The 11,957-nt window shown below is 40.6% G+C and overlaps 3 protein-coding genes across 3 annotated transcripts in view; all 3 read left to right on the plus strand.

Annotated features, from left to right (window-relative positions):
• ppardb (peroxisome proliferator-activated receptor delta b) overlaps positions 1–6,844 on the plus strand; it is a 10,671-nt gene extending 3,827 nt beyond the window's left edge. The window contains exons 2-8 of the mRNA XM_020618507.1: positions 324–683; positions 1,579–1,730; positions 1,842–1,980; positions 2,348–2,547; positions 3,411–3,617; positions 3,716–3,959; positions 4,989–6,844. Coding sequence (XP_020474163.1) covers positions 383–683; positions 1,579–1,730; positions 1,842–1,980; positions 2,348–2,547; positions 3,411–3,617; positions 3,716–3,959; positions 4,989–5,236 — 1,491 coding nt within the window. The 5' untranslated portion in view covers positions 324–382 and the 3' untranslated portion in view covers positions 5,237–6,844. The remainder of the gene's footprint in view (positions 1–323; positions 684–1,578; positions 1,731–1,841; positions 1,981–2,347; positions 2,548–3,410; positions 3,618–3,715; positions 3,960–4,988) is intronic.
• A 789-nt stretch (positions 6,845–7,633) lies between these two features.
• mkrn4 (makorin, ring finger protein, 4) lies at positions 7,634–11,333 on the plus strand. The gene is made up of 8 exons (XM_020620616.1): positions 7,634–7,782; positions 8,525–8,647; positions 8,729–8,961; positions 9,074–9,162; positions 9,274–9,530; positions 9,623–9,730; positions 10,279–10,378; positions 10,472–11,333. The coding sequence occupies exons 1-8, from the start codon at positions 7,712–7,714 to the stop codon at positions 10,592–10,594; spliced, it is 1,104 nt and encodes a 367-aa protein (XP_020476272.1). The 5' UTR covers positions 7,634–7,711; the 3' UTR covers positions 10,595–11,333.
• A 126-nt stretch (positions 11,334–11,459) lies between these two features.
• Positions 11,460–11,957, plus strand: part of fance (FA complementation group E) — a 4,098-nt gene continuing 3,600 nt past the window's right edge. The window contains exon 1 of the mRNA XM_020620601.1: positions 11,460–11,800. Coding sequence (XP_020476257.1) covers positions 11,601–11,800 — 200 coding nt within the window. The 5' untranslated portion in view covers positions 11,460–11,600. The remainder of the gene's footprint in view (positions 11,801–11,957) is intronic.

An 11,957-nucleotide genomic window follows, 5' to 3' on the forward strand; every position in this document is an offset into this window, starting at 1 on the left:
GGGGCTGAATAATTTTGCACGCCCAATTTTTCAGTTTTTTATTTGTTAAAAAAGTTTGAAATATCCAATAAATTTTGTTCCACTTCATGATTGTGTCCCACTTGTTGATTCTTCACAAAAAATTACAGTTTTATATCTTTATGTTTGAAGCCTGAAATGTGGCAAAAGGTCGCAAAGCTCAAGGGGGCCGAATACTTTCGCAAGGCACTGTATACTGCTCATTAGGTTCCTATAGTGTAAATGCAACATATGTAATCCACACTAATTACTTATTATTCATTTAATATTTTTTATTTAAAATCATTTCTTCTGTGTTTAAATAGTGGTGCTATGATGGCAACGTGACAGGACGGGAGTCGCTGAGTCAGCTTCAACAGAAGCCATGGAAGGGTTTCAGCAAACTGCTACAGAGCAGCACAACAGGGTGAATGGCTGCTGCAAACCCAAGTCTCCACACAACACGTATGATGAGTCTGGAGGTTCAGACAGCTGTGGGGGGGCAAGTGTGTCAGATCTGACAGACCTGCAAGAGTTGAAGACCAGGGAAAGTGAGGATGAGGAGGAGAAGGAGGTGGAGCCTGACTCTGTAGGCCTGAAAGGGGACCAGAAGAACAAAAAGAGTCTGGATCAGGAGGAGAACATTCACAGCACACAGAACAGCAGTGCAGCACTCAGCTATACAGGTAAGACTTTAGGGCTTTCTCAATAGAAAGTACGCTACATTCAGACTTCAAACACATGAGGACGGGAGGATGCAGTACACACATCTCATTCAGAGCAGATTATTCTGTCAGCAACAGTTACTCACATTTTCGAAAACGTCATAGATTTTAAATATAAATGGTTACTTTATTAAGTGAAAAAATTATATAGGCTAAAAACTTAATAAAGTAGCATAATATATGATGGAGGATTAGGGCCACATTAAGGGGAAAAAAGAAGGGAGGAATGTTTTTTTTTGTTTTGCATGTCGAGAATAAAGTTGAAATAAAATCAAACTAACATTTTGACTTCTGGGAAATGGTATATTGACTTTATTTTTGACATTTACACTTTATTCTTGACATAATAAATAAAAAAAATCCTAAATTTTTTCCTTCATCTGGCCCTAATACTGCCGTACATAATACCAGTCCTAGAATGAAAATGATAACAGCGTTGAGCCTGTTTCAAAATGTCTGCCATCACTGCTAGATGGTGTGCAGCGCATGCTGGGATATTTGGATGCCCAAAGTCGACACAAGTCAGCCCCCAAAGCATCCTTGATAAAAATGGGCAGGGCAAGAACACTTAAGATTATTTGATCTGTACTTGGCTGGATGCAGACTTTAGGCTGGAACAATACTTGGGCTGGGACTGATGTAACGGCGTTTGACAAGTCAGCAGGAGCACAAGTACAGAGAAGTACATATATCAAGAAAAGCCCTTATACTTCAAAATCCTTGCTTACCTGAATTTCTCTCTGGATCAATAATCTATCTATTGATCTATTTATGGGTCTTCTGGAAAACTGAGTATGAAGGATTTAGATGACAGATAATTCTTGACCCTCAATAATGATACATTTTTTTCATACAGACCTGTCCCATACCTCATCTCCCTCACTGTCAGAACAGCTGCGTCTTGGCCGAGAAGACAGCACAGGGTCTGGCATCAGTGTGGAGTGTAAGGTCTGTGGGGACAAGGCCTCTGGCTTCCACTATGGTGTGCATGCCTGTGAAGGCTGCAAGGTAACACAGTTTGTCACGTCAGAAAAGCTTAGAAAGATTTTTAAGCTTGATAACTGTGGTATTGTTTTGTCCGATATGACTTGTTGAACCGTTGGTTTGTTTCTTTCTTAGGGCTTTTTCCGGCGAACTGTGCGAATGAAACTGGAGTATGAGCGTTGTGAGCGTTCTTGCAAGATTCAGAAGAAGAATCGTAACAAGTGCCAATATTGTCGTTTCCAGAAGTGCCTCTCTTTGGGAATGTCTCATGATGGTGAGAGGGAAATTATTTTAGTAAATACACTTCATAAATGAGATCATTTTCATTAAAAAAGAAATGTAATTATTACAAATGCAAGACTTGGAAGAAAAGGTAATTTAATGACTAGGGTTGGGCTCAGAAGAGTTGGCACCAGGTCTGCTCATTTGTTTGAAATCCTCTGAGGTCACAGGGAAGTCACAAGGTTTCAATAAACATTTTGACTGAAAAATCAGGATTTTTATTTATTTATTTATTTTTTTTTACTTGAAACCAAAATCAAAACTTAGGTGTCAGCACCAAACCCTGGTATTGACAGATTGATTTACTCTTGGAATACCCATTTAAAATAAAACCGGTATGTGTGTGTATGTTTGTTCAGCTATCCGATATGGACGTATGCCTGAGGCAGAGAGGAAGAAGCTGGTGGCAAGCCTGCTCGCAGAACCGAACCATGGAAAACCAGGTGGCTCGGACCTCAAGTCCTTGGCCAAACAAGTCAACATAGCCTACCTGAAGAACCTCAGTATGACCAAGAAGAGGGCCCGCAGCATCCTGATGGGCAAAACCAGCAGCACTGCGGTATGTTCTAATCGTAGAACAGCCCATCTATGTAAACATACTGACATCTCAGTTAGACCTGACCGTTATAGGGTCTCAGGAATATATTGTTACATCTATTGTCTGGGAGCTGCTGCTCTGATCCTTAACTGATGTTTGATCAAAATACTACAGTATTTGTTTTAGGGCTGCCCCTCTAATAGTCGAGTCATTAGTTGAGAAACTTGTTAGTCGACTGAGACTCTTCTAGTCAAGCTTTTCCCCAGATCTGTAAAAAATTGAGGTGCATTAAAAAGTAACCACCTGGAAGAGCGATAACTGCCAGAGCAAAGACAGAAAAAGGTGCAAAGATAAGCTATACATTTACCCAGTATCACTTTATAGATAAAAATATACCAGTGCTGTTGTCTACAAAGGGTCAGTGATGTCCATCCCACTAACTCATAAAGAATGTAGTGGTGAGTAAGAGACTTTCACTTCATTTTGTTCAGGACCACCACTACATTTGTAATGAAACGCAAGAATGTGTGGTACACTGAATCAAGGCTTCGTAAAACAGAGGTGGCTGCATGCATATATAATACAGTATCTCGCTTTTGTCAATCACAGGTTAAAAAAAAAAAAAAAAGAGTAGTTTCCACAATTTTTTTTTTAGCACCGTAAGTAAAACAAGATTTATTTCTAAAATAAAAGCAATCATAACCTTAAGCTTCCTAACTAGATTAGCAATATGTACATTGAATAAAAGCTTATCATCTATCCATCGTCTAACATCTAACCACAAAGTATGTAGTTTATATATTCCATTCCTATGTTTTTCTCTAGATCTACTCTTTAGTTACAGGTAGTTATTCAAGACAAATGTATTTTTGTCCTCCTGTTAGCCATTTGTGATTTACGATGTGGACACGCTCTGGAAAGCAGAAAGTGGTGTGGTATGGAGCCAGTTAACTCCAGGTGCGCCCTTGACCAAGGAGATTGGGGTCCATGTGTTCTACCGCTGCCAGTGCACTACGGTGGAGACTGTGCGAGAGCTCACCGAGTTTGCCAAGTGCATTCCAGGGTTTGTAGACCTCTTCCTTAATGACCAGGTCAGTGACCATCTCCTCAGTGAGCTGTACAGTAGCCTGATTTGTATGTGGCTGTTTAGGAAGGCACTAAGGACCATTTTATGTATGCTGACTTGCAGGTTACTTTGCTGAAGTATGGTGTGCATGAGGCTATTTTTGCCATGCTGCCATCGCTCATGAATAAAGATGGACTGCTGGTGGCCAATGGTAAAGGCTTTGTGACCAGAGAGTTCCTGCGCAGCTTAAGAAAGCCCTTTGGTGAGATCATGGAACCCAAGTTTGAGTTTGCTGTCAAGTTTAATGCTCTGGAACTGGATGACAGCGACCTGGCCCTGTTTGTTGCTGCAATTATTCTCTGTGGAGGTGAGAGTTGAAGGGTTAAGTGTGAAGAATGTCACATTTTGCTTGTTATGTTCAGGGTACTGCTGCTCTTAAAAGTTTTAAATAGCACTACAGACTTTAGCTGGTATAAAAAAAAAAAAAACTCCACTGTTATCTTTTTTTTCCCCAAAGGTCCTACATATTTGATTGTGTTTGCCAAAGACAGTAATGTCAGTTATAAAATGTTTTCGAATCTGGTTGCTGAAACAAATCTCACTCCTGTAAACCAAGAGTTAGACTGTGCATACAAGAGGCTGCCCTTTTTTGGGAAATACAAACCCCTTTCAGACATGGTAGCTGTGAATTTGTGGGCTATATGTACTGTAGCCCTGTAGCACTTGCTTTTCTGGCATTCAGACATAGAGCTGCTGTGCAAAGTATTCCCAACAAAGCCTTGTTGAAACATAGCAAGACCTATCCGGCTACAGGCACAACCTTCATGCAATTTCCAACATCATGCAAGCCACACACAAAGCAATACTGTTTACTCTTTATCTTTTCTTCCTCTGCAGGGAGGGTGAACAGCTCTCTGATTTCCATGTCAGACCGATTTCCAGCCATTCAGCATTAGCTCATGCTGCTAAACCATATCTTCTTTGTACCAAATCTAAATAGACTTTGTACAAGCTAGTGATGTTGCGTTCTTTTTTATTTTTATGCCCAAATTTCACTGCCTACCCAAAATATACGCAACTAAGACAGAGTGGTCACGTGAGCTAGAGAATTAATGAAGAAAGGGAGCTGCGTTAGTGAGAACAAAGCAGTGAAAGAGAGAAAATGTTGTGCATTGTGTTTGCAATTTGACCACTTCAATTCAGACATATAGCTGGTAAGAACATAGCCGACTAGGCCCTAACAGGTAAAATTGATTGGTATGACTATGAAACAGGTATCAAGTTGCATTCTATGTGGTATTAAAAACATTTTTAAAAATCTTAAATTTAGCTTGGTGTGAACCCTGCTGAAAATGTGACTCATAAGCTGTCCCTTGGTGTCTTCTTGCTCTCCCAGATCGTCCCGGGTTAATGAACGTGAAGCAGGTGGAGCAGAGTCAGGACAACATCCTCCAGGCCCTGGACCTCCACCTGCAAGCAAACCACTCTGACTCCATCTGCCTCTTCCCAAAGCTGCTGCAGAAGATGGCTGACCTCCGTCAGCTGGTTACTGAGAACGCTCAGCTTGTCCAAAAGATAAAAAAAACGGAGTCTGAGACTTCACTCCACCCTCTACTACAGGAGATCTATAAAGACATGTATTAGTATTCTCCAGCTCAGACTGCTTTTAGCAATACTGTTACAAACTGAAGTTACATTTATAATAAAGACACTGCATTCAGTACAAGCACTGTTCCACATTTGGGCATGGATTTTAGCATGCAGATGAGGCAAAGTTACATGGTAGGGCTAACACAATCAGCAGTGTCTTCACAATGTCAGCATTAACTTCTGCACAGTAGTGTGTGTGTGTGTGTGTGTGTGTGTGTGTGCGCGTGTGTGTGTATGTATTTAGATGAGAAGAGCATCTGGAATCATTTGCTGCAGACCCAAGTTTCCCACAATGATCACTTAACAGAGAGAATGATATGTTTTCTCACCAAGGCTGCTTCTATTTTATCCAAATAGTAAAACTGACCCCAGAGCAGTGTCAAAAGAGCGCTTCTCCTCACTCAACCTGCTTGTTTTGCTGTAAAGAAAAAGTGTTTCATGTTCTTATATCAATGGAACAAGTGAAAACAAAAAAGAGTTGTCAGTTTGTGCTTGGCAAGAGTTTCTGTAGATGCCAGAGTCTTGCCTAGAGTGATTGTTCTCAGACTTGGTGAAGATGCACAAATAGGTTTTTGTTTATATCCTCATCATCAATGGCCACTGTCTTAGACATTTGGTTTATAGAACACAAACTGGGCTGGCTCCAACAGTGTAGAGCTCTTTGTGCAATACCATTTCCACTTGTCAAATGTGGATATCCATGCTTTTTAGGTTTTGTCTTAAAGCCATGAATCCAAGTGGTAACTCTGGACTCAGATGCTGACACAATGAACACATGACCTGTTGAAATACAAGGGACAGCATGCTTTTCTTTCTTTCTTTTTTTTTTGTTTGTTTGACATGGAAATTATCTTTGAACTTGACATTTAAAGGTTTTTCTTAGTTTATTCTTTGTAATTATGTTACTAATTATTTGTAATTGTTGGTCATAGTTGAAATGGCAAAACATGCATTCTCACCATGTTTTATGTATAAAGTATGTGTTCTTTTGTATGACATGATTGCCTGTTGAGGTTGTACCAAATATATCATCAAGCATACCAACAAACTTTTCCTTAATGAGGAATTTGGATCAATGCCTTAGCAGGATTTACCTGAAACCAGCATACTGATAAGAAATCAACATCCTGCAGTAATCATTTCTGTAGTCACCCAAGATATAACCACAGTCCTAAATTACTGCCCAATTTGTGTACAGTCTGATTTGTTTTGAAAGGTACAGAGTGTAACAGCCTTACAATACTGTAGCCAGAACTCATACGTTTCCTAAGTGTTTATATCCATATTCTGTAGGGTGTTTGTTTTTATCTGTACTTATTCTGAATGGACTTCAGTATGTCAGTAATGGTGCACAAGTCCACCGTCAGAAGTCTCCTCTTGTGCTCTTATTCTGTCTTGATCCCTATCTACCTCTAATGTATAATCTGTGACATTATTCCATTGTCATCTAATCGCTGACATTTTATTTGCCTTGATTCCTGTTTTTGATATACATTGCAAATTTGATATTATTAGCTGATGTGTGGTGTGCCAAGCTAGCAAAGGGTGTGGATGGATAAAATGAGAAAGCATACCAAAAAAAGTTGATGTAAGCTACCTCTATGCCTGTGTAAGTGATGGAATGACACACAAAAACTCATGTGATGACTTGAAATAATTTCATCCTTATAGTCATATGTAACCTATCTGCAGATATAGTTTAGTGACATCTCGCTTATAAACTTTATTAGAAATGTTAATGATTTTTCTCCATTTTTCATTATGAGGAAGATTATATGTGCCTGCACCATGAATTACTGAATTGGCCTACAGGTAAAGGCCCAGGGGTCCTAGGGGTTTTGGGGGGCTTCGCTTAGATCACAGAACTGTAAAGGCATTAACATTTCCACTGCACCATTAATCAAATGACAACAAAATTACAATGAATTAGGAAAAAATGTATGCGCAATAACTACAAGGAGATACAAAGCCACTAAAAGAGACACAATAATTAAAACAAGACGGAAAAAAGCGCCAAATACACTATTTAACTATAAATATGCAGAATGACAAAAAAAGACAATGACTACAGAGATACAAAGATAAATATTAACACGAGGAAGATAAAAACAGACCCAAAACAAAGGGCCAGATTGACTGCGAATCACGTGGTTGTTCCCAGACGAGTAGTAGAGGCTGGGGGAGGCTGGGGGTCCTTTTACGTGTCTGCACATGGCCCCATTGTCTCGTACTCCATCCATGGCCTGCACATATTTATATACATGCTTGCAGTTTTATCAGCTTTCCCCCCACTTGTTAAAGTACTTCCCGGGGTGATTTCTATAAGTTATTAAAATCTGAGTTTTCACGCAAACGGGTGGATAAATGAAAGTCGTTACGTTACGTCCAACCGCAGACGTCACGTTTCTAATGATTGGCTGCTACGTTAATTGGTAAAACCAACCGGCTGTTAACTATTTAGGTAGTAGGATGGCGAGCACTCGGCGGCATGCTCATAACACCCGGAGGATGAACCCTGACCGCAGTGGATCTGTCTGTAGGTGAGCGGTACCTGGTTTATTTAACGCTAAGATAGCGGACAACAAAAAGTAGGAGGGTAGGAGCTGTGGTACCGAGAAACATCTCGACGTGTTTGTCGTGTTACTTTCAAATATGGTAGTGTTGCGTTCGAATACAGGCCTAATGTTGCAAAAGCGACTTTTACAATCTAAAAATAGCAAGTTGTTGGAATTAAAATATCGCAAAGTTGACTTTAAGTTGTCTTATAAAGTTGGCTTGGCGAGATACGAGTGGGTGTGTATCTTGCACGGACTGGTGGTGAAATATTGTCATCTGAGTTCAGTGTCAGTTACCACACTTAAAGTGAAACTCACTAGCGTTATACTGTAGAAAAGGTTAAATAAAATGGTGATCCACTAACTAGCCAAGGTAGTCATTGGTGGCAAGTTTTTGATTTGCGACTGCACATAACAGCAGAGCACTTGTGCTTATGTACAGTCTGCAGGACGTTTTTAGCAGTTATATCATAAATGTTTACAAGGGTTCCCACAAAAGGGAGCATTTCCTATGCCTTGTTTTCACATTATTGTAAACTGAAGTCTAAAAATAAGTGGTTCATTAATGGAAAATGAAGATAAACAGCCCTAGGCTCTTTTAAGTTACAATTGAGACATCAGATAGACCTCTATCTTGGTTTGGTTACTAAAATGTGCCTCAAAAGACAGAAAACAACTCTGCTTATAATGCTACATGTTAAAATGTAATGCCCTCTTTTCATTACAGGCATTTCTTAAATGGGTATTGCAGATTTGGTCCATTGTGTAATTATCGACATGAATGGCCAACCTCTCCCCAAGTATGTAGGTACTATCAGAAAGGTGGATGCTGGTATGGTGACCACTGCAGGTTAGCTAACTTTTCTTGGTTGCATGTGCTGGTAATGAAATAATGTGATAAACTTAATTAGTGCATTATTTTCCACTTCAGGTATCGCCATGTCCTTCAGCCTGAAACTGATGCAGGGGTTGCAGATAGAAGACGTTCAGTACCGATCGTCTCCTCTAGTGTGGCTCGTGCTCCACCTAGCAGAAGAGGGTCAGAGCCTGCTCTTCTGCAGGCCGAGCTAATGTCCAGGCAAGAATGCAGATCAGAGTCGATGGTCAACATTTCAGCTCTGCAAGACATTAGCCGCCCAGCAGCAGATGAGAGGCAGTCACAAGGTATTGGATGCTTTAGTTAGGAACTTTGTCTAGGCTATGGAAAATGATGTTCATGGATGAAACCGACATTGGTCAGTGTTTCTCCATAACTTGCTTAACTTTTTCTTTGCAGATACTGACTCTGATATAACTGCTTCTCAGGAATCAGTCCAGAGCTCAGATGTTGCTCAAGCAGGTGCATGTAATGGAAGAAATGAGCAGGTTTGCATGTAATTTGGTGTGCTAAGTGTGCTCGTTCTTCTGGGCATACTGTAGGTGTGAGCTAAAATTTAAACGTGGGGCTTTTACTCACTGCAAAGTTTCTCTGTTCAGAATATCACTTCAGCTGAGACCACAGAGGATGGGGCTGGTGCTGCTGCAACCTCCAGTGCCCAGAGGGACGTAGAAGAAATGGAGGCCTTCCTCCAGAGTAAAGATGTGATCTGTGGTGTCTGCATGGACAAGGTGTACGAGAAGATGGATCCAAAGAACAGAGTTTTTGGAATCTTGCCAAATTGCAATCACTCCTTCTGTTTACAATGTATCATTACCTGGAGGAAAACAAAAGACTTTGGCCAGGATGTGGTAAAGTAGGTTTCAGTAATGTATGAATATTTATCAGCATCTAGCAACAATCAATAAGGAATTTGACTTGAGATCACTGTTTAACGATTGCCTGTAGGAGCTGCCCAGAGTGTCGAGTGAGGTCTGCCTTTTACGTGCCACACAAATACTGGGTTGAAGGACAAGCAAAGGCAAGCGTAATTACTGCCTTCAAAGAGAAATTCGGGTAAGGGTGTGATTCAATTTTTGTAGTGGCACTAATCATTGCAGCAGGTGCTGGCTGCACAAGCTGTCAATTCAAACTCAGACTAGTTCTAAAGCAAGTGTTCACTAAAGGGCACCCCACACAGGCGGCATGTGAAGAGCATCAAAACTCCCACACCCACTATTTTCAGTGAAAGCCCACACACCAGTGGCAAACTGTCCCAGATTATTGTGGGTTGATGTACACTATTGTCCTATTTTCCCCACTGTTAACTTGTGTCAAAAGCATAGAATACTGCCGTACCCCACTGTTTGGGTAGTCTTGCACTGAATTTGCAGGGCTCCAGGTGTGCATTAGGGGAGTCGTGAAGCGATGCTGCCTGTGTGTGGTGCCCCTGATGCTACTTTGACACTACATGCTGTAGTGATTCAAATCAGATTAAATTTTTTTCCTTGCATAGTTTTGCCTTTTAAGTGTAATACATTTAAATCAAGCAATGCATTCAGCATTGTGGTTTGACAAATGTATACCTGCAACTGAAGACCCTCTGTTCTGTCCAATTTTTCTAGTAAAAGAAGATGCAGTCACTATACACGTTACAGACGCTGTCCTTTCAAAACGGACTGCCTGTATCAGCATGATGAATCTGCATGCCACACATCACTTCTGGTAAATGTATAAAGTAACCAAGTGTTCTCACAACTGCTGGTATTCATGAGTTATGTTGAGGTTTACTTTCCCTTGCATGTTTCATGCTTGCAGTATCCTGAAGACGAAGATGATGATTATGATGACGACGACTACGGTGGTGTCAGTCTGCTAAATTTTTTGTTAGCCATGGCCCTTCTTAGTGTTAATGATGATGATGATGACGACAACTTTTGACTTCCCTTTCTACCAAACTGAGGAATACAACTTAGGAGCTTTTCTTTTTGTCAGTCCCTGAAACCACTAAATGGAGCCTCAACAAAATAATCACTGGCATTAACATCCTCTTTATCATTATTGAAACTGCATTTGAGTATCCGTGATCAAGGATATCAACTATGCAACAGAGTGCCAAGTGTGTTCACACATATTGAACTGTTCAGATTGCAGCAGATACTTTCACTAACGAGCGTTCCTTCCACCAGTGTTCCTTCCACTAGAGGACTGTATTTGTGGAAATTACCTACTCTAGTATGAGCATGTACACTTGGCAGTTTACAGCACATGGTTTTTCCTCTTTAAGCATGAAGGATTAGAAATGCAATATTTAGGTTGTTCTGTGGATTTCTCAGGTTTTTTTGGGTTTTTTTTATATATACATAAACTATCTCTGGGCCATAATGCTTCAAACATGCTGGTTTATTTCCCCTTAACCTTGAGTGCTCATTTATGACATCTTGTGTAAGAATGTGCACCCATTTGATATTTTAAAGGCTTGTGTATGGTTTTTACTGTCTAAAGATTAAAAAAATGTACTGTATCCTCTTCTTGCTAATGCCCATTTCTGATAACTGCCCTAATTCATATTGGTCCCCTTCCCTAGGTTGGCAAGAACACAATGTTAAGGTTTTATTTCTTTTTAAACGCGTCGTAGATGTACACAAAAAATAAATTGCGTCACACTTTCTCACTGAAAGGATGTGTCGTGCTTTTTATTGGTGGGTTTTTACAGTTGCACTATATTGGTAGGATTGAATCTGTACTTTTGAGAAGCAATGACCGATTCTACCACTAGGTGGCGATGAGGAGCGCGGGTTATTTTGGTCAACTGACACGAAGAAGAAATCAACAGTGTCTGTCACAGTGAACAGAACTGGCGCAATAAACAGACCCACTCGTCAGCGTATGGGTTGACAGAACTCAGACACGGTGCAAAATTTCACCCCGACGTGTGGTCACCGGGATGTCTCTAAACCGGTTTGACGGGCAGTCGAAGCTGCTGCTCCGGTCTCTGTCGTTCGGAGCGTCGGGCGCTTATAGAGCACTGAGCATCATCCATAGGCAACAGCGAGCTAACCCCGACATGTCACTGTGTGACTTCATAGAGACGCTATGCCAGGACGAAATAACCTGTCCAGAGACTGAAGTCCAGCCACTAACTGTGTAAGTGAAAGTTAGCCCCGACTCTGTGGCGCAAGTATTGCATACACAGTGGAAAGTAACCAAATACGTTAATTAAAGTATTATACTGAAGTACGTTTGTGAGGTATCTGTACTAGTATTTTAATTCATATTTTGACTTCACTAGATTTTATTCCAC

The sequence above is a fragment of the Monopterus albus genome, unplaced genomic scaffold (genome assembly GCF_001952655.1).
Source record: "Monopterus albus unplaced genomic scaffold, M_albus_1.0 scaffold6.1, whole genome shotgun sequence".
In the NCBI taxonomy this organism is placed as follows: Eukaryota; Metazoa; Chordata; class Actinopteri; order Synbranchiformes; family Synbranchidae; genus Monopterus; species Monopterus albus.

What these genes read in the sequence shown, in the direction of transcription:
- mkrn4 (XM_020620616.1), top strand. Translation starts at nt 7,712, where the DNA reads ATGGCGAGCACTCGGCGGCATGCTCATAACACCCGGAGGATGAACCCT. An exon ending in CGCAGTGGATCTGTCTGTAG is followed by an intron (nt 7,783 to 8,524) that starts GTGAGCGGTACC and finishes TTTTCATTACAG; the next exon opens with GCATTTCTTAAATGGGTATT. An exon ending in GTAATGGAAGAAATGAGCAG is followed by an intron (nt 9,163 to 9,273) that starts GTTTGCATGTAA and finishes TTCTCTGTTCAG; the next exon opens with AATATCACTTCAGCTGAGAC.